At 37.1% G+C, this 27,952-nt stretch overlaps 1 protein-coding gene across 1 annotated transcript; it reads left to right on the top strand.

Moving 5' to 3' along the window:
- Positions 1-187: 187 nt before the first annotated feature.
- Positions 188-26,459, top strand: LOC105032780 (uncharacterized). The gene is given in 13 exon segments (XM_010907343.4): positions 188-696; positions 4,785-5,521; positions 7,720-8,878; positions 8,881-9,610; positions 11,077-11,414; positions 11,505-11,546; positions 11,549-11,635; positions 11,638-11,877; positions 11,880-12,056; positions 12,059-12,155; positions 12,240-12,321; positions 13,890-13,937; positions 26,067-26,459. Coding segments are annotated over 13 exon segments (4,251 nt in total). The 5' UTR covers positions 188-380; the 3' UTR covers positions 26,265-26,459.
- The last annotated feature ends 1,493 nt before the right edge of the window (positions 26,460-27,952 follow it).

Genomic DNA, 27,952 nt, shown 5'->3' with positions numbered 1-27,952 from the left:
TAAAAACTTTGGATTTTCTGGATTACATATTATTAGAGAAGGATCTATCTCTCCTCTTCTCTTGCGGCTTATTAATGTAATTAAAATCATCCGCAATTAAAGAAGAAAGGTCTAAATCAACCCGTCTGGATACCTCCTCCCACAACGCGCTTTACCCGGTGCTAGCATAGACTCCCGATGACGGCCAAACACACCCGTTATTGCCTTTCCGCGGAACCACCGTGGCCACTCGGATATTTACAGGGAAAACGTGGCAGCTTAAACTCGTCCTGGCGAAGCATCGGAAATCCGCCCGGAATAAAAAGCCCTAGAGCGAGGCTGCGGCCACCACCCCTCGCCTCGCAACCCTCGCTCCTGCCCCACCCCCCCAACCCCCCGCGATGGCGTCCGCCGAGCAGCCCCCGAAGAAGCGCAAGCACTACGACGCCTTCTCGGAGCCTCCGAACCCTTCCCCACCTTCCCCCCACCAGAGCTTCGCCTCTCCGCCCCCTCCTTCTCCCGCTCGTCCTCCTCCGCCAGTGGCTCCGCCGCCTCCCCCGTCTCAGGAGGAGATTCTCCGGAAGCGGAGGAATAGGGAGGAGATACGGAAGCTATACGAGTGCTATCGCCGGATCACGTTCTGCGTCGCCCAGAAGGACCCCCGTCTCATGCCTGACCTCGAACAGGCCTACCTCTCTCTCATCACCGCCTCTAGAGGTTAGATCTCTCCTCTTTGTTCTCGTTCTCTCTATTTCTTGCTGTACTAAACAAACCGTAAAGCTACTAAGTAAAGGATTGGTTATGGCACTACGCGAACGTGATGGGAAGACAAGAATCGGTGAGACCTTACTGGGCGTAGGAATAATTCATGGAATCTGGAATAGGATGTTGATAGGAATCAATTTTCTTTTGATTGCATTGGTGTTCCGCTCCCTGTTGCAGTGTCTGGGATATGCCTTTTTTCTGGAAGATCCTTGGCCTACTTCGTAAAAGTAGATTTTTTGCTGGTGTGGGAGTGAAAATTCCCTCATTCGGGTGCTGAACTGGTGGCTTTGGCAGGGTGGAGCTTTTTGTGCCCTTAATTATAAGTGCCCTAACATCTTGACCAGGCGGTGGATTTCTGGAGGTCTATTATGATTGTTACCGGTACGGTGATTCTGAGAACACCTATATTTACTGGCCTTAGTGCTTGATCAGAGTGGATGTTAAGCGAGATAATGCTAATTGCTGCAAGCTGATGGGCAAGTTCTCTAATATATCTGATAACTGATTTCCTAGTTTACTATTTTCCACTTAGTAGAAGTGATTCATGCCTCCAATGGACACTGTTGTTTTCTTGTTAAATTAAAGAGATCATTGACAATGCTTGCAGTTGTGGCCCTTGAAACCACGTGAGGATCATTCTCCAAGATTTGTGCTTGGATGCCAAGGTGAAAGGACTTGGGGTTTTTACTAATGGCAATCAGAAATAGAATATAAAATAATGGAACAAAGGAGGGAAAGGGATATTCCATAGCTTTTGGGGGTTCAAACCTCTAAAGCCTTAGGCTATGTCTTAAATGATTTCTTGAATATATGTCCTGTAGGACATTGCAGTATCTAGGGTTTATAGCTCTCTGTCTTACAAAGATAAGGGAAAAAATAATTAGGAAACATTGTTAATCACTCTTGCACTTAAAACGTAAAGAAGCATTTGTGAGCGAATTTTTAATGGATTGGAATTCTGAAACAAGACAACTCCTTCCATAAATCAGATCCAGAATAAGAAAACCAGATACTAAACCGATCAGGTTGTTGGATAGGCCTAGATAGAGGAAATAGTTTGTCCATAGATGAGTTTTTAACTACCGTTAAGAAAAATGAGGTTGTTCATTCATTTTTAACGGAAATACCACTTTCATTTGAGACTATTGATATGTTAAAGGCCTTTACATATTTTTCAGAAGATGAAGCAATGTTGTGGTGACTAATGTAATGGTAGACAATCATAATAATTAATCCGAGTTTGATAGAAATGTCAACCCTGGTGGGTATGCTACCAAGCACATGTTTGTTTGTTTTTTTTTTTTTGAATAAGGAAAGTTCTGAGGGCCTTAGTTTTTGTAATTGTGCTATTGCTTTATATAAACAAATAATTTGAAGAGAATTTGGTCTCAATTCATTCAGTTTGGCCACACAAATGGTGTTCTAGTTGACATATTTATTTTAGTGACTTTGGTGTATGTGTGAATCATTAGTAGTTGCATATAGGTGCTAATAGTTATAAACAAAGTGAGGACCATTAATAATATTCATAATAATTGCTATTTTGGATTGAGTGTTGGTGCAATGGTAAAGTTGCTCCATTGTGACCTAGGTGTCGTGTGTTCGAAAATCTAGAAGTAACCTCTTTGCATGCAGAGGCAAGGTTGTGTACATCTGACCCTTTTTAGACCTTGCAGTGGTGGGAGCCTCATGCATTGGGATGGTCTTTTATAATAATTGCTATATTCTTTGGTGTCTTTTTGATTTGGACTGGTTACCTTTACATCTGAAACTTACATCTTTTGTGTTTAAAGGGATTCTCCGAAATCCTGGCTTGCGTAAGATCATTTACTTGCTGATCCATGAGTTGACATCATTTGCTATTAATCAGGACTATAAAAATCATTACTTGTATTGCTGAATGTGGTTACATCCTTGACTAATATGTTCTGCTCTTGCTGTATGACATGAATTTCTTTTATTTAGTATGTAATATGAAAATATATGGTTTAAAGATGATGCTTGTGAAAAAACAAGGGCGGCCCAATGCATAAGGCTCTTGCCATTGTAGGGTCTGGGGCAACCTTACTCTTGTGTGTGGAGGGATTGTTTTCATGTCTCGAACCTGTGACCTTTAGATTCCAATGGAGTACTGTTGCACCAAGGCTCACCCACTATTATTGTAAGATGTGTGATAGTGTGCCACGTACTCTTGAGAGCCTTTTTTTGGCTTGTTCAATGGCTTATATTGGGAAGTTAGTGATCAGAGAATTGAAGCAATTGATTCTACTTTCAGTTTTTTAAAGTTATTTAAGGTAAAGCTGGAAGCTTATTATTGGACTTCCATGACATAGGTGCTCTAGGAATTGAAATTTTGAACTTAATAATTTAGGGGACAATATATATCCATTTTTGTGTGCCATCTCAAATTTTTGTAACTTCTTGCTAGGCCCTTGGATGCTCATTGAAATGTGATGTTTGGAGTTACATTGGATAGAAAGGCATTGTGCAAGCTGAGGTTTGATATAGTTTTATGATTAAAGCATTAAGCAAAGTCACTAGTGATCTGTTTAACTTGCCCCTTTATGTGAGTTGGGTTGAATATTTTTTGTTGATTGTAATGGTGGCCTGCATGTGCTTGAACGTAAATGGTCGATAAGAGCCAATAAATAGCCACCGATAGCTGAACTTGGGAAAGGGACGGCTAGACTAGAGTTTAGGAAAGGTGTGATCAGACCTAAGTTTGGCTCTTTACTAACCTAAGAGAGAGAAACCATTTTGGTGGTTGAGATAAAAGATCAAAGGTCTTTACTTTATTTCTCTCCCTCCCTCCCTCCATCTTCAAGATTAGAACAGGGAGAATCCTGGAATGAGGGTAGAACTGAACCCACATCTTTAGTATTAAAGCAAAGACTTTACCAATTAGGCCAGTTGGCACCCTTTGATTAATGATCTTTATAAAATATCTTAAAATAACTTTTATAAAATATCTTAAAATAACTTTTTTTTTTTTGAAATGCAGGGAGCTAATATGTAAAGACCACAAGGCCCTCAAAAGAATGAAAGCTCATTAAAATTGATGGTAAAAAAAAAAAAATACTACTTGTCACCATATTTTTTAAGCAATAGAATTGTTGTCAAATGGAGAAGGTGTGTAGGTATTTAAAAGGTATTGGATGATTTACTTATGTCCTGAAATTTTTAGAGAAGTTTCATGTAGGTGTATGGTTTATGAAGTTGGATAGTAAGGAAAGTTCAAAAACAAAAAAATTACCATGATGAGGATGAGGGTGCTTGACATATTTGTCATAAAAATAGGCACAAGATGAAGAATAGTATATTAGAGAAAGTATAGAAGTTGCATTGATTGAGGAGAAAGAGGGGAGAATTGATTTAGATGGTATATGTGCATGAAGACAAAAACAAATGCCATAATACAAGGAGGTGCATGGAATTCCCTAAGGGCCATGAAAGAGCATGGGAACCTAAAATAACATGGTGAAAGTTGTAATGATAGATTTTGAATTGCTTGCCGTGAGAACAAGTGCAATTCTAATGGAGGTGCTTGTAGGAGAAGGATTTTTAGAGCTGACTTGGAGTAGTCGGGGCAATGCTTGAGGGCTAAGTTTTATGGTTTCACTCTTGAGATATGGAACTCAAAGCCTAGAATGTTACCCTGGCATGTTATAGAATTTTTTGGCAAAATATCATGGTATGATGGAAATCCTCAAGGAAGTTGACAGCAGGTTGTTATTGGACAGCTTGGCAAAGAGAACTGCAATTTTGTAGGTGGAAAAATTAATCATTCAGCTTTCTTAGGGTTCCCAGCTGCTCAACAATTAATAATAAAAAGTGCCTGTTGCTTTCAGAAGTTCAAGTATATACATACATATGCGTGCGCACACACACAGACACACACACACACACATATTAACTTCTACTAAGTTACTAAGTTCACAGGGTGAATCATTTGCATTACCTTTTTAAATGGTTTTCAAAGTTGTCTGATGTTCCGCTGACCATTTTTGGCTATGTGCTCTACTGTTTTTCTGGCTTTTTAGGTTGCACAAGTGTACAACGTATTGTAGCTGAGCTTATTCCTCGATATGCTTCATACTGCCCTACTGCTCTTGAAGCAGCAGTTAAAGTGTCCATCAATATGTATAATTGGAGCTTGGCTATAATAATGAGAGGAGAGGATGTAGATGGGGTGGCATTCCAGACTGCTAAGGCATGCATTTTTGGGTTAGTTGATATATGTTGCACAGCATCATATGAGGCACCAACGTCATCTGTCATCCGGGGCATCTGCAATGCAGTTTTCCTAAATGTTCTTTCCTTTTTCACTTCAACTTTTGAGGGGAAGGATATCTATCAAATAGGTAGTAAGGAAATTCTAAAGCTGCAAGAACCGATGGAATTCTTTTATGAGCTGAAGCAGGAGCAAATAGATGATAAAGAACGTGCTTTACATAACTTATTGGAACTTCGAGCACTTAGCTTGCTCTCCATATTTTTTGCTTTTCCAAAGAATTTACTTGCAGCTTGTTTTGAGCTCTTTGTTTCTGGTAAAACTGATGTTGTCCTTCATCAAAGAGGGCGCTATTTTCTAAGGCAGGTGACAACACATCTAAATGTTGATGAGATGAATCATGACTTGGAGAAGACACTTGAAGGGACTTCACTATGCACAGATTCAGCAGAGCCTGGCACAAATTGCAATGCAAAATCTGTAGCAAACGAGAATACCATGCCAGAAAAGTCATTGCAACAATCTAGCAGCTCATTTATGGGAATGGTAATGCCTGAACAGTGTTGATTATCTTCACAAAACCTATGGATTACCTGTCTTCTTGTTCTTGGTTTACAGGAGGTATCTGTGCCTATCATTCTGACCATTCAACCAGCCAACTTCAACTTGGGGACTCTTACCTCAGACTAGCTCGTGTTTTCGTTTTCATGATTTACGCTACTAATTGATTGAATGAAACATTAAAAAATTCATATTTTGCTTTACAGTCTATTTGGCATGGATCACGATCATGGTAATTTGCTTAGAATTTAGTTCTCTGTTCTGTTATAAGTGTGTGTGCATGCATGCCTGCACATGCAGGCATGAGCATGGGCATGCATGTAGTTGGGCATGAGCATGCGCACGTACTTATGCATGTCATGTGTATTAATTTTAGATGATATAAATGAACCAATTGTTTAATTCTGACATATTTCATCTGGGTGTTAATAGTACTCATGATATAGTTTATTGGAGTTGTAACTAACCATGAAGCTTTTTTCTGGACAAGTTGCTTGTATGTGCTTAAGAAATTTATGTAATTATCGACTTCTGGAATTTGATATTTTATTATATTCTTTGATGTATGTATTTTAGTGATGAAGTCTCATCATGCATCTATTAGTGTTGCCAATCAACCTTCACTAAGAGTTAAATTTCATATTATATCAATCTACTTTTCTTGCAAGCACTATGATTTCCAGTCAAAATCACATTGCATGAACAATTAATAAATTCATTTCCTGTTAAATAGATCTTTATTCAAGAAGCTAAGGTATGTATATTCTTCTATGTCATATCTGACATTGGTAAAAGTTACTATTTTCTTTCTTTCTTTTTTCCTTTTAGTGTATTGGCATGAGATGATTCATCTACTTGGCTTTCTTTACTTCCTGTTATTCAATTGGGTGAAGACCGAGCTTCTACTGTTGCGTTCTTTTGTGTGCTGTTCAGAAATACATCTCCTTGTTGTCCTTAAGAAGGCTTCATATCTCTTGATACGTGAAGCATAAGAGCCCTTCTATTGCACATTTGTGTTTTGCTAGGCATGGGGAGAGTTCTGCAAATCCATGTTTAGTTTTTCTCTTTGGCCATCAAGATAGATCTGCAGCATTTCTGTGCTCAAGGAAAATAGAATATCATCTGTTGAATTTTAGACCTCTTTGTTTCAAAATCAGATTTTTTAGTTATAAGTTTTTTCCCCCAAGTGTGTTCCAATGTTTCAGGAAGCATTACATGCATCATCATTCTCAGAGTAATGGTTAAGCAGCATTATTTTAATTTGATGGCTTGCTTAGTTGTTCATGTCGATACATCAAGCTAGAGTGGAGGGGCTCCCAAACCTGAGTCTATTGATAAGGTCCTACATGCTTCGACTCAGGGATAACCTGTTGATTGCACTAAGCATCTAAAGAGTCCAAGTTGTTTCCAGGTTGTCAGGTTCAATTAGCAAAGCCAATGCTATGTACATAAAGGAAATACAGTGGTTAGATACTATCTTGAAAGTCTGCTTTTTCCAATCCCTTCCCAAGTGGTATCTTGTTATTTGGTACGACTTACCTATCATAATTTGAGCACAAAAATGATGTTGTTACAATATAGCAAAGTCAAGTTGGTATCAGTTATTGTATGTATTTTTCTTTTTTTAACCATATTTGCACACATATTTCATTTAAAAAGTGTTATGCCGATTATTGTTTAAAAGCCGATTATTTAGGATTATCTGTTAATGGGAACTAATGCCTATCAGTATGGAGGCCTCAATGTGCCCTAATATTTTCATCTTTTTTAATCAATTAGGTTGATATCTAGTAGGACTAATTGGAACTGCTGTTAACAAAAAAAGAAAAAAGATCACTGCATTCCTTCGTAACAGGATATGAAGCTTACTCAATTACTTGGTAATGTACAATTTAAACAATGTTCTTTAAAGAATTATTTTTTATTTAGGGTTTTGAATCTGTAACTTAAAACCAGAAGTGGCCCTGAATTGGAATACTTGGTGAATGAGAATCTAGAGAGTCTGACTCCAAATAGTTTGGACAAGGCTTGATGGTTATGTTTATGCCTGAATCTGTAACTCTTTTGTTTAGGAATTATCCTTTTGTTGAATTTTATTCATAGTCATATCATCATTTAATGCTCTACCTTGATGAATAAAGCCAGCATATACCATATATCTGATGGTGGCTTTTCATATGCAGGCAATTAATAGGGATCCATCCTTGAGAAGCTGGATTCTTTTGAGATATAAAAAATTAAGCGAATCACTTACACAGCAAGCTATATCAGAAATATCATTCTCTTTGGAAAAAGTTTTGGGTTCTTTGGCAGAACTAGTAAGAGAAGTAGACTGTGAAGAGAATGATGAGGATAGTTTTGATCCATCAAAATATGTCAACCATCCATATTTGATCCATAAGATCCAGCATGATAGCCATGTTGATGTGTCTAAGAGGGGCCATTCTTGGAGAGTGCATGAAGCATCCATTCTTAATGTAGTACCCAAGAATAATGATTCTGCTGAAAAAAGTGCGGCTCAAAATATGAAGCCTCTCCACTCAGTGTTTCCGCATGAGATTAACATACAATCAGTAAATGAGAATTCTACTAATGAAGGTGAAAGGGTGGTCCCTGCAAGTACTTTGAAGTCGGAAGGCCATGAAGACATATGTCTGGAGAAAATCTCTGCTCTAAAGGAATCAACGACCAATCAGTTTCTTTGTTCAGGCATCAGGAAGCAGCCAGATCTCAGAAATGATGATTCTAGGGACGAAACCCATGTTGGGAACCAAAGTTTGGATGTTGATCTTGGCATGCCAGCAACTATATCTGCTCCTGGAGGTGAAGCTGGAATTTTGCCATCTCCTAAACCAAATTTAGTTGTACAAAATCATGTCTCCAATCAATATCTTTTGCACTATGATGGGGATCCTGCATCTCTGGATGTGTTCTCAGCTTCTAAGCAACTGTGGTTAGGTTCCCTCGGCCGTGATGCTTCTGAAACATTAGTTAGGTTGCAGTTTGAGGATTTTGGTCCCTTGGATAATTTTTCATTTTTTTCTGGTAAAGATTTTGCTTTGCTTGAATACAGAAACATACTGGATGCTGTGAAGGCACGGGAGTATATGCAGGGTTCCTCTCTGTGGGGTGGCTACCTTCATATTAAATTTTTGGACAAAGGATTAGGTAGCAGGGTTGTTAATGGTATGGCTGTCAGTGACAGCTGTCATGTTTATATTGGGAAGGTGTTAACTAAATGGGCAAAAGATGAGATAATGCATGAGTTGATGGCAGTGGGATTGAGGAACCCCCATGTGGTTACTGATCTTGCGAGTGAGCATGGCTTGCTGTTGGAGTTTGGACTGCAGAAGAAGCAGCTCATGCAATTGCACACATCAGGTATCAGCGTAGGGAGAGTGGATCTCATTTGTATCCACATAAAAGCTTAACACTGAATGCATGTACAGGAGATAAGCTTGTTTCCGGCTGTCAGCTTTTTGTGAGGCAAATAGATGCTTCTGTCCCTGACGTAGAATTGATCAATGCATTTTCAAGATTTGGACAGGTTACTGGTTGGCATTTTGATAGACCAAGTGGCAGCTGCTATATAGATTTCCGTTCATGTGAAGTTGCAGACCTTGCAAAGTCCCATTTGCATGGTGCAAGGTTTGGGCCTACAACAATTCATGTTGAATTTAGGAAAGATAGCTCTACTGACAGCAGCAGGACCAGAATATCTCAGTTATCTTCTTTATTTTCATCTCTTTGTGCTAAATACAAAATCAATCAGAGTATAAGTTTCTCTGACAGTCATAAATTAAAAAAATGCTATCCATCTGCCTTGAGAGATGAAAAACCAACAAGCACTCTTTTGATTGGTTTACCAGATATTACTTCACCAATCTTTGCAGATGATGATTTGATGGCATTGTGCAATGTTGCTGTTGGAAATGTTGGGTCTGTAGTTGGATTGGCACGAGCAGGAATGCAAAGTTCTAGCTGGTATGTTGAGTTCAGCAGTGTGGATGCCGCAGCTACAGCTTTGAAAAATATCCGGAATTGTCCAGGCATCTTCCTTCAAACTGAGTTCAGGTCTGAATCAATACTTGTTTTCTCTGGTATATGTGTGTGTGTGTGTACATGGTATCCTCTTTTAATTACTTTGTTATGAACTGTCTGAAGTCGAGAAAGGCATACATTATGCATAAAACACTTGAATGAGCTGACACCGGCAAATATCATTTCTCAGTATGGCTCAAAAATATTTCTGCCTTCTTCCTACTTGCGTATGAGGAAGATCCTACATATTTTTGTTTGTCCACGTTAGTGTGAGAAATTGACATGTCTAATTCTTTAAATATGCAAGTTTTGGTGCCATTGTTCCCAAATAGCTAACCATTGGAAAAGAAATCTTCACTAATAATTAAACCTAGTGACTTGAGGGAAATCAAAAGCATAGAACAAGAGCAAGCAGTCGACAATGGTTTTCTTTGATGCCTTGGAAGGGCTCATATGAGTCTCAATTAAGGCCAAGAGCAATGTTTGAAATTTCACCAAAACATGCTTGATAGGCACAATAAGGAAGGATAAGCAAGAGAAGTTGAGCGAGTTAAAGTTTTGGGATCTTGGAAAATGTGTTTGGCCTTTCAGACTCTTAATTAAGATTTAGAACTTTCTTATGTTACCTGTCTTTCGAGTTTGGGGTCAGGTTTAAGAGTGCTGATCTGGGAGAGTTTGAGTGAGTAAAAGAAGAATTGAACTACTAATATATGCCCATGCCTGCAGAGGAGAATCTCAGTGTGCATCAAAGAAGAATTTTAATGTACAATTGTACATGTTCATATATTTGAGTTTCTTGGTGCTATCAATATTTTCCACATGCCATTATGGTTGCATGTTTTGCCTTCATCACATTTTCTTAAATAACTAACAGATATATTTCTTTACTTTCCATGTTCATATTGATATATTTATAGCTTCCTCATTGGATACCATTCTAAGCTGTGTTCTAACAGTGTGCCCTGTAACCTTCATATTCTTTCCGGTTCCAGAAGGAATCTTCTAAAATTGGGATGAGGTTTGCTGCTGATTACACAAACACACATATCCACACACATTCACTGATTTGTGACCCATGGATCATAGTTCTTCATTCTTCTTGTGCGAAGAAGTATGCACTATGACATGTTTGTGTGATGGACAAAGGGTATATAAATATTGTTACTGTTTTGATTAAGTTAAACAAAAGTTGGTCATACCTGCTCTGTTAAATATCCGGTGAACAGCCGTGCGGTACATTCTAAATTCTTATCCTGATTTAAGATGATGCAATTTATTCACATTCATGATCGTCATCTCAGTAGTTAATCACTGGCACCTTGGCTATATATCCTGTGGCTTATTTGGAGGGATCTTTATAGTCTGTACACCGAATTTTGGAAAAACGATTTACTTGAGTTGCTTCAAATTTTAGCAATAACTTTGTCTTTTGCATAAATTGTAATCTACTGGAATTGATCATCTACAAACCCTTTTGCTGTTAATTTAATGTCGTACAGGAACTCCAAAGCTGGCTTTTATCATGATGAACGACAATCAACGCCAAGGAAATTGAATGCTTCAGGATACTTTTCATCCCAGGGGGAACTCTGCTCTGCTGGTTTGGAAGGTAAATCAGGGAACCCCTGTGCTGGTCCTTTCACAATTAAACCTGATAGTGGCATCCATGAACTCGTATCCCCAAGAGTAAATGTGGAAAAGCTAGGCACTCAAGCAAAGAGTGGGCAAGCATTTCAGTCAAAGTGGACTGTGACAGGCAATGCGGATACACTGGAAGTCGGGTCAAGAAAGGTAGATGATTTTGGCAGCAGTGTGCCGATGGATTTATCATTTGCTGGTAAGACAGTAGTAGGAATAGCTAATTTTTCCATTTCTCGAGGCTAAATGTATTGCATTCTCATCAGTTTTTGTGATGATTTGTCAAAAGGTCCTTCCACTTCTCATGCTGGTGAACAAATCTGGCAGTACAAGAACAGGAGATAGAGCCACAAATATTGGCGCAGGGAAGCTTACCATGCCCACCCATTGCTTCGCATGGCATCTCTATAGTACCACCACCATTCAAACAACATCTTTTGTTCGTCCATTTTATCATACTCCAAGCAATTCATGGGACAATTCTGGTCTAAATCCTCTGAATCAAATTTCTGCTGGCATGATGCCTAATGACAATCGTCATGTTACTACACGCCCTGCTGTTCCTTTTATACCTTCTTCAATAACTCCACTTTCACAGCTGCCTGGAGGTCCCATTCAACATTTGGACCAAATGGTTACTGTTCCAGGTTTACCAAGTGTGGCTCCCCCCCTCCTTCAGCTCCTGATGTGCCACCTCCATTACCTTCTTCTCCACCTCCATTACCTCTCTCTCAGCCCCCCTCCATTCCACCTCCTCCAAGTTCTCCTCCACCACATCAACTTGCTGCTGAATTTTCCAAGTTGCAAACAGGTATGCCATGTTTACATCATCAGTGGCAAGGGCGCTTTCAAAAAGTGGGGTTCACTACTGTATGGTCTATGCAACTAGAGAGGACTCTGTTGCTTGCAAATATTTAAATGCTCTATCCGAACCAGCTGAGTATGTACTTTACCCTTTTGTGCTAAAGTTTACATTGTGACATATTTTTGAATTCCTAAGTGGTGTTTTCACATAATATTGCAGCTGGCCTTCTAGATTAGATGTAACAAAAAGGACAGACTTTCGGCATGTGAAAACAACCTTTGCTAACACTCCAGCTAGTAAAGTGAGTTCTTAACGAGTCTTGCTATGAACTTATTGCAGTTTTTAATATTAGTTTAGTCCATTTATTGCTACTCTCTGATTTTGGACGGTGTCTATAACTGTAGCTTCTGATTTATTTTTTCAAATGTCCTCAACCATGCACGCATTCTTAACATGATTTTTGCTTTGTCAACAGTGATTTGATCACTAGAAACTAGACTAGGTAGTGATTTTCTTAATAATGAAAAATTTTATAGGAGTTGCTTGTAAGAGATGCTGAAAAGACAGTAGAAGAAGGATGCTGCTAAATGGATATATTCTTGCTTTACCCTATCTGTAGCTGCTTATTGGGCAAAAGTGTGATTAGTTTGTTTTGTTTTAGGGGAAAGAGATCAACTTTTGGGAACTTTAATGCTAGCAAACATATCTTATTCTGTATCAGGCTTAGCTTAAGGAATTATAGGATGATAAGCCAATGTTCGACAACATTTTATGACTATCTCCTATCCTGAGTAAATGCTATATAGAACACATTCTTAGCCCAGGAAACCTTGTAACAAAATGGGCGTGCAATATAACCTAGATGGCTTTTGGCAGGTAGGGATTTTTGCCTTACTGCTTATGCAATTTAAACTCATGGAGATCAGGTGTAATTTTTCCAGGATCTCTTAGAAAATTTAAATGGAGCAGTGGTAGAATAGCAGCAATAGGCTTGATGGCTGAAAACTCAAAAGGAAAAAACAAGATGTCACTCAAACTCCAGTTCAACTAAAAAATATACTGTAACCCCATGTTAATCTAATATATCATTGACAATAGTGATGAAAAGGTGGAGGGAACCTGGAAGGGTGAAAAAAACCTCTATATGAGCTTCAGCCACAGGCAACATTCCAAACTCTCACAGCTTGCATAATTGGAAGAGACCACTTTCGCTTCTTAGACATTTCTTGCATTTATATACTTTGATTTTATTCCGATATAGAGTCCAATAAAATTGTGAGATATAATTCATTAAAAGAATGTTCTGTGATATGGGTAGGATTAAGGCCATCCAGAGTCTTCAGAGCAGAATTCCTTGACTACAAAGCTCTAGGATTTAACTAAAACTACCTTGCAAGGCAATAATTTTCCATATTGTCATTTGTTAGTACTATATTTAAATGCTAGATGCTGCTAATGGTCTTGTTGGTTTTGAGACTGAGAATAAAACTGTGGGCATGGTTCTAAACATGTGATAAAATTATGTGATGATCTTATTAAGAATATGATTATGATCTTTTTCCATTTGATTGCATATGCAGAATGGTAAATTAGAATTTTTTATTACTAAATTTGAGTCATCATTGAGTTATATTTGGTGCTATTTCTTGTTATGATATAGCTGATGGATTAGTTTGGAATTTTTTTTTTTGAATATATCCTAATTTGGCCTTTTCAAATGCAATTTATGCATCTTTGAAGCAATCAACGTAGTTGCCGATCCAATAAACATGTTATTTTGATATGTATTAGTTCTCCCCAGTATACATATTAATTTTGGTCACATTGTGTGCTATTGGCTAACTTTGACAACATGTCTCAATGTTGTAGAGGGAGGTTTGTCGGTTGCTACCCTCTACCTCAGGTGACCACAAAGGCGTAAGTGTCCTTTTTCCCTTAATTTAAATATTATCTATCTAAATGAGATTGTGTTTGTAAGAGTATTTTATTTAACTCTCTTAGTTTCTCTATTTGGTTGCTTAACTACACATAATTCTCTACTGTGATATTTTATTCCTAAAGCAGTAATAAAATAGCCATCAACTTTTTTTTTAGTGGCCGTTCCAATAACTGACAAGCCCTGTCGTGCCCATCAGAGTCAGCTTTTCATAACCTTGTATTTTACATATAAATGCATGTCCTTTGTGCAAGCTGCAGACATTCTTCCTCACAATTTCCATTAAGATTCTTTTGTTCTTCCTCATCCTCCATTTCTCACACATTTGAGATCATCTCTTCAAAAGGACTTATTTGTTTTCACTTGTTTTAGCCATTACATCATAATTCATAATAATATTCCCATTGGCATATCGTCCCTTGATTCTTAAGCTTCATTTCTGCATGTGCCCTGCCTTGGTATTCTCATCTTTTAGTGCAGCCAATAAGCACATGTGCTCTTTACAAAATGCTGTACCCTTGGAGGATAATTGATCATGTTGGTTCCCTTCAAGTTATAATAGTCTAAATGTTATGATATTGTAAAACATCATCTTCACTTCATCCACCTGTATCTGATTCTGTTTGAAATGTTTATCTTTGTTCTTTTATACAATCTCTATAGAAAAACCATGCATTGTGGAGGCCAAAATCTTGTGGTTAGGTATTTGCTTTGTTTTTAATATGCTAATTTATACATGCATTACAATACATGTGTCTTGTCCTTTCCTGAAATACTGATTCACCTAGAGTATGATAAATAGTATAACACAGAATGCAATTGTGGCCTTTTTTTAGATGCCATATATTTTACATGATTCATATAATCTTGCATAATTTTTATGTGTATCTTGAATGTTGGATTTTTTTTTTAAAATTTTTAACAACATTTTTTTTAAAGTTTCAGCCCGTCTGGTAAAGAACCAGTTGGAATGAATGGGAATGCTGAAGTATTTTGCCTAAGACTGAGCTAATCCATGTTCTAGATTCAAAATCTTGAACCTTTCTTGTACTGATCAGTGTTGACATGCTTGAATATTAATTTGCTAGCTGCTTTTGGAGAATGCTTTATGTTCCCTCAAAAGGGGGATGATTATATAACTTAAACAGAGTAGCTTGTGTTTTGGTCTTCTGTGTCAGTTTCTCTGTCTTACCTTTGTCAGACTGCATACATACTATTTTATTATTTGTGTTATCTTTTTTGACGAAAGTTTTTTGATGGAATTTTTTTTTAATGAAATTATAATTTGTGTTATCAAGTAATGAATTGCAACATTCGTAAATAGCCGGGTGGTTAAAAAAAAATAGATTGGAGACAAGCTTTAGTATAAGAATCTGCAAGAAGCATGTAAGCTAGATAATGAAAGGGATATTGGTGGGAAAAATCTCCAATGTGGAGGAGTCAATTCAGTGCAATGCCGGCTTTTAGTAATTTAAGTAGAATCTAGCCACTCAATGTTGTTAGGTTAGTGGTGAGGATAGTGAAAGGAGAACTAGCTAAGCAGTTGTATATCTCCTTTGTCATGGTGGGTTGCTTCCCTTTGACACTCAATGGGAAATATCTTGCATAATTTTCAAAAGATGAACCTCTGTAAGAAAGATAATTAAGCTTGTAGCATAAGATCAATTAACGAACATTTGTAGCAACAAGATCAATTAGCGAACATTTGTAGCACACAACATGCTAAAATGAACCCATCATTATTGCTAAGTGCCTTTGACTGTAATGCTTTTAACCGATATAACATCATCAAGTCTACTCCTATTGATAATTAAGTTCGATAAGAGTTGCTTTGGATTCTCAAGATAATATTCATGTAAATAGTGGAGGTTGCATTGCACAAGGTGATGAAAACAAGTTTGTTTTTGGAATTTCCTTGGGGAAGGTTTCTTTCCTTTTTCTTTTCTTTGGGTTTGGGGGGAGGGGGGGACTAGATCATTTAAATTTCACATGAGAATCCTTTTCGAGATATTAAAACCATGGCTTATCAAATGCGGCAATTTTGTTTGATATATGTAAAGCATATCCATAGGTGATGGCTGGTCTCTCCCTTAGGCAGCATTCGGTGACACAAATTGGTTCACTATGGTGATCTTAGATCACTGGTGATCCTCATCTTGAGATAATCTGATCCTTGATGATCTAAGGTCACCGCGTTTGGTATATTATGTTTCAATGATTAAAGATCCATGGATATTCACGATTAACCTATTTGGTGGACTATGGAATCCAAGATCACATACCATTCAATACCAAAACTACCCTGATATATTCCATATGTGTTGCAACCACTAAGCAGGATTCTCAAATAAATGTAGGAAAACTACATGAAGATAAATAAAATTATCAATACCTCTCATTCCAGACAAATTCAGCAAAATCAAAAATTAATCAAAACCTATCAAAGCAATGCTTTTAGCTGATAGAACATCCTCAAATCTACTCCTATGGGTAATCAAGTTAGATAAGAGTTGCTTTGGATTTTCAAGATAATATTCATGTAGATAGTGTATGTTGCATTGCACAACTTGATGAAAACAAGTTTATTTTTGGAATTTTCTTGGGGAAGGTTTCTTTCCTTTTTCTTTTCTTTGGATTGGAAGGGGGGACTAGATCATTTAAATTTAACATGAGAATCCTTTCGAGATATTAAAACCATGGCTTATCATGTAGCAATTTTGTTTGATCAGATGTAATGCATATCCATAGGTGATGACTGGTCTTTCCCTTAGGCAGCATTTGGTGACACAAATGGGTTCACTATGGTGGTCTTAAATCACTAGTGATCCTCATCTTGAGATAATTTGATCCTCAATGATCTAAGGTTACCATGTTTTGTATACTATGTTTCAATGATTGAAGATCTGTGGATATTCATGATTAACCTGTTTGGTGTACTATAGAATCCGAGATCACATACCATGTAATATCAAAACTACCCCATATATATTCATATGTGTTGCAACTACTAAACAGAATTCTCAAATAAATTGTAGGAAAACATACATGAAGATAAATAAGCTTATCAATACCTCTCATTCCAGACCAATTCAACAAAGTCAAAAAGTAATCAAAATCTGTCAAAGTAATTCCAAGGGATTATCAAACTTTCCCAACTAAAGAAATATTTTATAGGATTATCAAACTGTCCCAGCTCGAAGATTTTTTTTTTTTCTTTTTGCCTAGAGATTTGCACGTCATATAAAAATTTCAAGATGAATTTAAATCTAGTACAACATCACTTAAGACCCAAGCAGTTGTATCTCCCATGGAAGGGTGCATGTAACAGCTGGGGCTGAAGTTTTTTTTTTTTTTTGGCCGGGGGGGGGGGGGGGTTTGGGGGGGAGAGTTGGGCCAATTTTCTAGGACTGAGGGGCATTTTGTTCTCAAATTTCATCCCAGCATCACTTCCCTAGAATGATTGTGCAAACTTGTCCTAGAGGATGGATTTAACATCACTAGGTTGAGCTGTGATTTTAGGAGTGTGGGTGATCTGGGATCACCACCATTTAAGATAGCTGGGGTGCAACCAAATGTGATGATCTCGTCTATCCACATATGAAACAGCTGACACAAACCATGCTTCATTAGGTGATGGGAGTGTGGGTGATCTGGGATCACCACCATTTAAGATAGCTGGGGTGCAACCAAATGTGGTGATCTCGTCTATCCACATATGAAACAGCTGACACAAACCATGCTTCATTAGGTGATGTTTCTGAAATTTGCAGTTAACAAATATAACTAGTATAGTTATATTTGGAATTTTGGACTGCTTAAAAAGGAATATTACAAGCTAAATGGTAAAAGTTTAAGTTGTAGCCCTTTGAGCTGCAAGTTATCCTAATTTTAGGTGGTCGCTTCATATAATATCTTGAGATTTGACAGACAACCTGTGAACTTTGTCTTCTTAATAGTCATGCATATTAACAATTCCTGAAATACTAACTGACCCATTTCTGCATCATTACACCTTGGTTGATGAACAGTATATTCCTTTTTTTTCCTAAGGAAGCATATGAACACAAAAGTTCTCTTTGAAAGGAAATAGTAACTGGCTTAGCAGATTGAGGATTTTTAATTTGATTATATGTAAGGAGGGACATTTGCTTTAATACTATAGATCCTTCTTGATGTTCCACTTTGGACCCTTATGAGCTTCAATCTAGTTGTGTAAAATAACTTATTTGTAGTATAAGCCAGCTTTGATAGGATTTTAATTTTTACATTGGCTATGGACTTTCCTAATTAAACAACCTATAAATGACGATGATCTGTGTTTCTTCTCAAGATGTCACCACAATCATAAATGGTACACAATGTAGTTGTCAATATTTCCAATATCATTTGAGACCTGCTTTTGATATCAATCTTGAACCAATCCAAAAGAAAAGAGTGAAGTTCTTAATGGAACTAATTTATGTCTTCCCAAAGCTATTACACCACAAAATTCACACTGGACTGCTCTAGTCATAGAATATTGTCAAGTTGGAACTTCGTAGTTGAGCGGCATATCTTTTAAACGAGACCTTTGGATGTGCTAATACAAGCTTGACTATTATAGAAATCGTCTGAAATACAATGGTGAAAGTTTGTTGAATTCGAAATTCCAATTTGAATTTAAGCCATGAGAGCTTTGGCCTAACTATCGTTTAGATTATCATAATTTGAATTTGAAGTTGCCAAAATAGTTGCTACAAGGATAACCAACTTATGGCAACATACGGTAATTTGATTTGCCACCTTGTCTGAATGCCTGTGTTTAGGTATGAAACCCGAGTTTGACAATGGTGGCGGGACATTTGGCACCATTCTGCTACAGGTTAGAAGGGGAGGTAGGGGTAGAGTCTACATGAGATTTAAGGCTGGAGCAAGGTTCGCTTACCAAATTGATCCTGGTAAGGGGAATGTACTGAGCATCGATTTGTTGAACAAACCCATACTAACAGTGAATCTGCATGCCATTTTTACGGTATCGAAATTGGTATTGCAAACCTTGGCCTAGAGTACCTGCACCAAATTGGTATGACACAAGAAATTCTTGGATGTCAAAAGGACCTGATGCTTAGACATCACCTACACATGTCACATGAACCCAAGTCCGTGTCACATAGGCTGGAGACTAGCAATGAATGAAAGAAGCTGCTGGCAGTGAAGGGTCTATAGGTAATGGAGGTGACAATAGGTAGGGTGTTGAGAAAAAGGCTTGGGTTTGAAGATGGTTTGGGTATCAACGTCAGATTGTTTGACATGCATCCTACACATGTTTTATTCAAGTGAAGCATTTGATGAATGGTTATGTTCCCATCAAACAAGACTATACACTTTTTCAATTTACTCTTTAAAATAGTCATATGCTCATCTAAGTACATCTTGGGATGATGATAACCATAGATGGTTTGTTCAAGAGATGGGTTTTAGGCTTCCTTAATGAAGGGGATAAACCAACCCAAGCCAAAACTGTGTTTAGATTTATTAGGGTTTGCCAAGCCTAAACTGGTATAACATGTCCAAGCTCCAAGCCCACCCAAAGTTTGTGTTGGGCTTTCATTGGCTTACCTAGGTTGCGGCTGACAGGGTTCTTGTGATGGATAATCCCTTCTAGTCCAATGTTGCAATGTGCCCCAGCCTAGCTTTTGGATCATTTTTAGCTGAATTCTTGTGGAATAGCTTAAATTATCCTTGACACATTCACTTGGCATTTGTACCCAAACCCATGTTATACAGGTAGCAACCAAGCGTTTATAGCAGTGTTGCTTTTTGATTCTTTTTCAATGTGGAAATATGGTTGATGTATCTGGATATAATTTTGTGGGGAGTTCTACTTCTTTGTGTTATTATTCACACTCTTAAGCTCAATCTAGTGCTTTAAAACATCCAACCACGGACTGGTTTCTATTACATTAGAATTTTTCAATTCATTCTTTCCTGTCTAAGCAAGCTTAAAATAGAAAGTTCACTATATGTATACACCTTTTGAAAAAAGTAACAAGTATTATCAAAGATAACCAGTTAAGTGCGATACAACCTAAATTCTTAGTCCCACCGCCTAGTAAGGCTGGAAATTGCTCGAATGGTCATTTCCTTATCCAGTTTGGATTGGATCCAAATAGAAATTCTTATGTTTGTTCTGATCTGGATACATGTAAAATTTTGCCGAATTCTAATCCTAGTCGGGATAAATCTGGTAAAAAATACATAATAGCACCTGAATCTAGAATCAAACCCATGACCTTTTATGTGCTTGATAAGTACTCAACCACCTAGGACAATGTTTGGTACTATTTTGTAGTGCTTGTTTATTATACTTATTTAAGACATTTACGCCATTAAACAAAGTCATTTGAAGTATTTTGCGACATTTCGTGTTTTAATAATTAATTCTTTCTGAAGAAGTAAATCCTTTTTCCTTTGATAAAAAAGTGAAAATGAATATACTTTATTTTATTTTGTATGATATTTTAAAAAATTGTTATTGAAAATATTTAAATATCAATAACTTCTACATATTCCTATATATATATATATAATTTTATTAGGGGCAGACTTGGGTAAGGTCGATTGGATTCGAGTTCAGATCCGGTCAGATCAAAATTGGATAATGGAAGTTCTACATTGATGATCCAAGCCGTTGGATATGATCTATTACTTCAAACTGTTTGCACACAAAAAATCATGTGATTTAAAGACCTCTAGCTTATGCATCAAGAGATCAAAAAATATATTTAATTTAATTTTATTTAGATTGTCCAATTTTTGATTACTTGATGCATAGGCTAGAGATTTTCAAATCATATGATTTTTTGTGTGTAAGCAATTTTGAGTTAGTAGGTCATATTCAACGGTTTGAATTATTGATGTAGGACCCCAATTATAGAGTTTTGACCTGATTGGATCTGAGTCCAAATCCGATTGACCTGATTCTAATCTGGCTCATTTTATTAATATTTTTATATTATATAATTATTTAGTGATTTTTAATTTAAAAAAAAATTAATACAAGCCTGATTAGATCAATGACCTAGACCCTTGTTCGGATTAGTCTCTTTGTAGGTTTGATAACTATGCTTTATACCCTTAGTTACCCTTGCATTGCTTGCAACCTGGGTAGTGTATTTTGTTCCCATCCTTTATGATTATGTCATTTATGTTAGATTTTTGATACGAAGATGATCGGGCCAATGACCTACACCCTTGTCTCGGTTAGTCTCCTTGCAGGTTTAATGATTATGCTTTATACCCTTACGTAGTTATCTTTGCATTATGTGCAATCTGGACGGTGAATTTTGTCCTCATCCTTTATTATAAGTCATTTATGTGAGATTCTACATTTTGTTCAAAATCTGATATATATCTAATAATATCTAACTTATATCCTTATTCGGGAGGGTGAGCCTCGTGTAACAGTAACGTTGCACCATTGTGACTTGGAGGTCATGGGTTTGAAATATAGAAACAACCTCGCTTGACCTTCCCCAAGCCTTGCAATGGGGGAGGCTCTTTCACTAGGCCACCCTTGATTATGTCCTTATTAGGATAGAAATCATAGATATAACTGATATCCAATTTGTATCTCTAATCGTTTGGAATAAATATGAAAATGCTTCGTACCAATTTGCATCCATATTCGTTTAGAATAAATGTGGACACTAATTATGCATCTGTTTTCATGTCTGTATGCATATTCATATCCACAAAAATATGAATATGGATATACCGGTATTTGATCCATATTTATCCCGTTTTTATTTCTACCAACTATGCCCTTCAACTTTTAAGGACCTCTTTTCTAGTCAAAGTTGTTTGCCTAGATGCGTAGGTTGGGGTCTAGGCATGCACTGGTTTCTTAAGGGAGTAACCTATTCCTATGATAGCTGCTTTGATTGTATTTACTACTAAAAGGCATTAAGATTATATAGAGAGAGAGCACCCCTGCAACACACCGCCCCCCCCCCCCTGTGGGTATGTTCATGATAATAAATAGACCTTTCTTTTTTCCACCTCCATATAATAATAGATTGCAAAGAGAGAAATGTAAAAGAAGTGCAAAAAATTTAGTTAGGAATGTATACATCAATAAATTTATGTAAGTACGCTCTCTTCTTTGGTAAAGATGCTCTTTAAATGCTCTCCAAAAATTATTTTGGAAAAAACAAGCAAGTGTATATAAGCTACAATGTGAACCCATTTCTACATACATTTCAGAGGTTTATGAGACCACCACTAGGCCGCAACAAAGATAGCTGTGTGAGCCAGGTTTAGGTTGAGCCTAAGTTCAATGTCAAGGTTATATGCTGGCCCATATGTGGCCCGCCTGACCATGGGCATAGAGGCTTCAGCCTAAGCCCACACTAATACTTTGGCTTGGGACTGCTGGGCTTTAGTTGATAAACCTAGGGTGTGGATTGATTTCGTTGCACGATAGATCGAAGGCAAGACAAGAAGGCACCCAAATATGGGATTTCCATTGCACCAAATAAGAGGGGGGACAGAGGGAGAGAGAGACGAGGGTCGAAGGGTATGGATTGTTCTCATGCCATGATAGATGGTGAGATGAGGTGGTGGTTAGATATGGATTTTCAATCACGTTGAATGAGAGTAGAGAGAGAGGGCTGGAGGTGAGATGAAAAGGTGGCTAGGGTTTGGAGAGAGGGAGGCTAGCATGGGATGGGAATGGTGATGGGTTTTGGTGGCAAGGGACAAGGGGGTGCAACCTATGGGATAGAGGTGGGAGGAGAAGCAATAGGTTTCAGTTGTGGAGAAGGATGGAGCACGAGGAAGAGGAGATCAATACACCACAATGACGATGATGAGCAGTTGTGGTTTAGGTGAGTTGACTGGTATGGGACTGGAGAGGAACAAATGTTTTTTTTTTTTTTTAAGGAGAGGAATGGAAGATTTAAGAGGTTGGGATTTTGAGATAATATATGTACAAATTATTTATCAACTGATATAAAATGATAATATATTTATATGTTATTTCTAATTCCGACCAAGCCTATATTTTTCCCTACTTGACCTAAAACTCTGTCAAGCTGCAACATTCTCCAACTGGCCTAAAATCCTTAACCCACCCAAATTGAGCTAGGTGGGCCCATGAATGAGTCATGAATAATGCGCATCTTTGAAATCCATTTTTCTCATATGATTTTGATGGATTAGTGGGATGTTATAAGCACCTTTTCACTGGATGATCACAAGGTTCACAATCTTGGCCCATATCGGTAATATGTAGCATGGCGTCAATATGCACGGTATAGGGGTAGGTTTGGTATTATAACGACACTCAATACATGCCTATATTGAGTATTTGTTTGGTACCGATACGGCAGAATATGTGTCGTGCTGCAAACCTTGGGTGATCATGTATCTTTCTAAAAAGATATCATTTACATCTTCTAAATACTTATTGTTGAAGTTCATTGTATGGAAACTTTGGAATCTATATCTTGAACTATAAATTAAGAAAATTATATAGATACAATGGGTACCTATATAATTTTAATTTGAGGCACTCACATTTTGGATTAAACATTCTGCTAATGCCTTTAAGGATATGGCTGCTTAGGACCACTAGCCATATGATAACCTTGAAAGCAAGGTTTTGAACAACGTTTTAGATCCTGCGGGAGGGGCTGTCCCAGTTTTCTCATGGAATGGGATGGGGACGTGCTGCCATCTTACCCTGTCTCGACACTTAGGATAGGAGATGTCCCAAGACATTCCGATCGGGATGCTGGGACGATGGCAGAATGGTACTGTCTCGACACATGGAATATACTCTATCTCGGTATCCTGCAGGCATCCCGTCGGGACTTGAATCCTTGGTTTTGAAACTCAAGATATGACCCTATTGTTCACATATTTATATAATATGAAATGTGATATCCCTGAATTTAATCATCATTTGCCAAACTGGATAATACTCTGAAGTTGCTTTAAAGTGGGAATCACCTTTGCTGATATGAATCAACAATCTGAAAGGGGGACATTTGAATAACAAACTATCATAAATTATTTATTCAAGGCCATAAAAACTTGAGACCGAAATGGCAATGCCTGAAACCTTTCCTCTTTAGAGGTCTATTTCTTCTCAAAAGACGTAAACTTAAAAATTTCCATATTGATAATCAAGATTAAAGAGAATCATCCTAAAGTTTGCACAAATTGACAAACAATAGTCTTTCTCAGAAAAGTCTTTTTGGGGTTCTGAAACTACTAATTGCCAAACTAGGTTTTCCCTTCCATCCACTTCTGTATGTACTCAAGTCCTCTTGTGCTTTTATATATTTTTTGTCTTTCTGTTCTTCACTTAGTTGCCACTTATTGAATGTCTTTCATAAAATTTTCTCACAAATAGTATGACAAGGTTTTAAGTCTCGATATCAAGCCCCATACTAGTATCTAATTGGCCTTTTCCCATATGATATGCCCTGTACTGGCACAGGCATGGTGTAAGAACTGGCATAGCACCTGTACCATCGGTTGGTATGGAGGCCTATTGAGGCCCCCTACATGCCGGCATCATACCAGGTTGCTGCAGTACACCCATGCTGGCCAGGTTGGATGGGTTCTTACAAGCTTGTTTAGAAGGAAATTACATGTTAGTTAAAATATTCAGATTGTATATAAGACCTTTATTTTCTTTAAGTGCAAAACCTCATACATAGACAAAAATTATTAAATATCAACTTCAGTGTTAAGTGTTTGTGTGTGTAACCTCTTGCTTTTTAGTTTGTACCCACACCCAAGACGCCGATGTATGTCCACTTGCCTCTCTGTCCATACTCATAGCCCTTGCTTTGGCTCTTGCTAAACTATATGTAGTGCACAACAAAAAAGAGCGTATACAGCACATTTTTCCTAGTTTCTCTTGCACGGAACTTACCTCATAAGCTTCAGTCCAGTTGTCTTTGAAGTGTGCATTGCACATTTCTAACTAATCAAGCTTTAAATTACAAGATTTACATTATCCATGTTTTGGGATTTTCTAAAACAATGAGAGGCTTGTAAATCCAATTAAAAAAGTGGTCAACAAAACTACTACCTGTCCTAACAAAGTTGTTTGAGTACCATAAATCCTGTGATTTTGACTAACAACCCTTGAACCATTGCTTTTATGTCGTGCCTCTTAACAAAAGCTGCATATTAAGAATTTCCAAAGATGTCTTTTGGACTATAAATGATACTCCAGAGCTAATGCAGAGAAAAGGGTGAAAAGTGATTTGATCATCGGGATTAAATCTCGAAGATTAATACACAAATTGAAGTAAGTTGGATTGAAGAACCCTTTGTCTGGTGAAGGACCCCATACAATGTATTAGGCACATATATATATAGGTCATGACCCTTATGTTAATTTGGGCATTAAACACAATACAATATCATACTTGAAATAGGACTTGATGATAAGGGAACATGCTAGAATTATTTCACCATAGATGTAGAAACCTAGCTAAAATTCGATATTATCTATAATGAAAAGTTTATAAGAAAATCCACTGAATTTGCTTATCAAAGTCTTCGCCTGCATATGCACTTCTTCCATGAAACTTGGCATATTCTTGCTAGTTGGTACCTGCCGGCTGCATCAAGAACCAAGCTAGACACTAAACTAATTTAGGAACTGATCATGACTATACAAAAAAAAAGAAAAAAAGAAAAAAGAAAAAAAATCTTCGATAGAAGATTGGGTCTTGTCGAATTCAAAACAACCACAAAATTATTTTTAAATACTCACCATATAGGAGTAGCCCAATAATAATGAAGAAATACTTCATCAGTATGCAGTTGCTGCGTCAATTTCCTGATACATTGTGGTTGTGTGTCAGCTGCTGTGTATCTCATATGTTCTCCTCCATCATGCTTTCCCTATGAGTACTGGTCTACCCAGATCCCTCTGAAAATTTCCTCTGAAAACTTTAAGATTTACTAAAGAAAATATAGATGATCTGTTAATCACTGGTGGTCTGTCTTTCTTATTGCTTGATTATGTAATGCTGAGAAAATCCAAAATTGAACAATTTACTTGATGGCGACTAACTAAAAGGTTCTGATTGCTTGTTATGCAGTTCCATGATTTCATATCATATTTAAAACAAAGGGAATGTGCTGGAGTGATAAAGATACCTGCAGGGAAGTCCATGTGGGCAAGGTTGCTTTTCATTCTTCCGTATTCAGTTGATACTTGCTCCTTGTTGGCCATTGCACCTCATCCATCAGAGTGCCTTATTGCTTTGGTTTTGCCAAAAGAAACAAATTCTGAATAATTCTTTTCATAATTGTTGTACAGAGGCAAAGAATATGTATTTTATATCTATGCATCTAAGATGTGCAAAACTAACTTTCCAAACTTTGTTCATTCTGCAAACCATCATGTATCATATTTCCGTGAAACTACAAATAGTATCTTTTGGAGACACCGGTAGTTTTAATAATGCAAGAGCAAAATAGTTTTTCAATGATATGGAGATTTTCATTTTTCATTGGAATTTATATTTACTAAATTTTCCTACCTTAAGGTCAGACACCGGTAGTTTCAATAATGCAAGAGCAAAATAGTTTTTCAATGATATGGAGATTTTCATTTTTCATTGGAATTTATATTTACTAAATTTTCCTACCTCAATGTCACAATTCCATTTTTGTTGCATCAGTGTAAGCATAATATATCAAGTTTCAGTTTTGAAGAAATGTCTGAATGAGAACTGTCATATTCCAGTTGCTGAGTTATAGATTCTCCATAGACAAACTCTCCCATGTTTATGTTCATCTTGACTATTCTTTTGTTGCCTGAGAATTATCAATTGGATCAAAGGTATTGCCTGAGAATTATCAATTGGATCGAAGGTATAGAACATCGACTAAGTTCCTTTTTATTAAGATGATGGCCCATTTCCTGTATTTTTTATTAAGCAAACAAGTATTTTCAAAAGTTATCTTGTGCTTTTCGCGCAAATATGCAAGAGGAGCACATTGAAGCTTTCCCATAGCCATGTCCTGTCTTCCTAATATTTGCAGACTCTGTTCCATCTCTATTCCAAAATCTGGCAATGCTATCATTCCGCATGTCTATTAGACATGACCTTCACTGGAATTGAAATTCCCTTACGAACACAGAGAGAGTGTCAACAAAAATTGACAGATGATCGCTAGTGCTTCGGGTGCGAGGTCATTGATTTGCGAAAATCTTTTGGCGTGGATGTAGGAGACCTGGTTCAGCGCTTCCCTTAACTAGATTTTTCATTAGGGCCAGAGAGAGAGAGAGAGAGAGAAAAAAAAGGAAAATCATGTACTAGCCGTTAAAAGAAAATCCCGAGTAATTTTAAATGCAAATTTTGCCCGTGGTGTGGTTATAAGAGGTTTAGGTTCATCTCTTCTTTTATCTCAATTATACGTAGGGATGCCACCTGTCCTGTTTGTCAAAATAGAAGAAGAAAATCACTGATAATTATCAATGCAACAATTATAGATAGGGATGCCACCTGTCCTGTTTGTCAAAATAGAAGAAGAAAATTACTGATAATTATCAATGCAAAGGTTGTCAAGGATATCCCTTACATACAGGCAAATTAAATCAGTGGTCTATTACTTAATTTCTTCTTACCAAAAAAAAAAAAAACTTAATTTCTTCATTAATTACTTCAATAATCATTTTAAAAGATCAATTTGCAATAGAATATCACACTATGTGCAATATGTACCACTTCAGTGACAGATAAGCTGAAAATATATTCAAATATGCCATTTAACGCGATGTTTTCCCATTTCTCTTGTATTAACTTGGAAAATTGGATATGATAAGAGGAGAGGACAAGGTGTTGAAAAAGAAATGAAGAATAATATGATGGAAGATGTGGATCGTGGGACTTTGTGAGATTGACAATCAGAGGAGCCAAATCAGTGGTGGAGCGAACTCTGATGCAGGTTCCCATAGATTTCATTTTCATTTTCTTTG

This window comes from Elaeis guineensis, chromosome 2, assembly GCF_000442705.2.
Source record: "Elaeis guineensis isolate ETL-2024a chromosome 2, EG11, whole genome shotgun sequence".
NCBI lineage: Eukaryota > Viridiplantae > Streptophyta > Magnoliopsida > Arecales > Arecaceae > Elaeis > Elaeis guineensis.
Note: the sequence above shows the minus strand (reverse complement) of the source record. Positions and strands in the feature narration are given on the sequence as shown.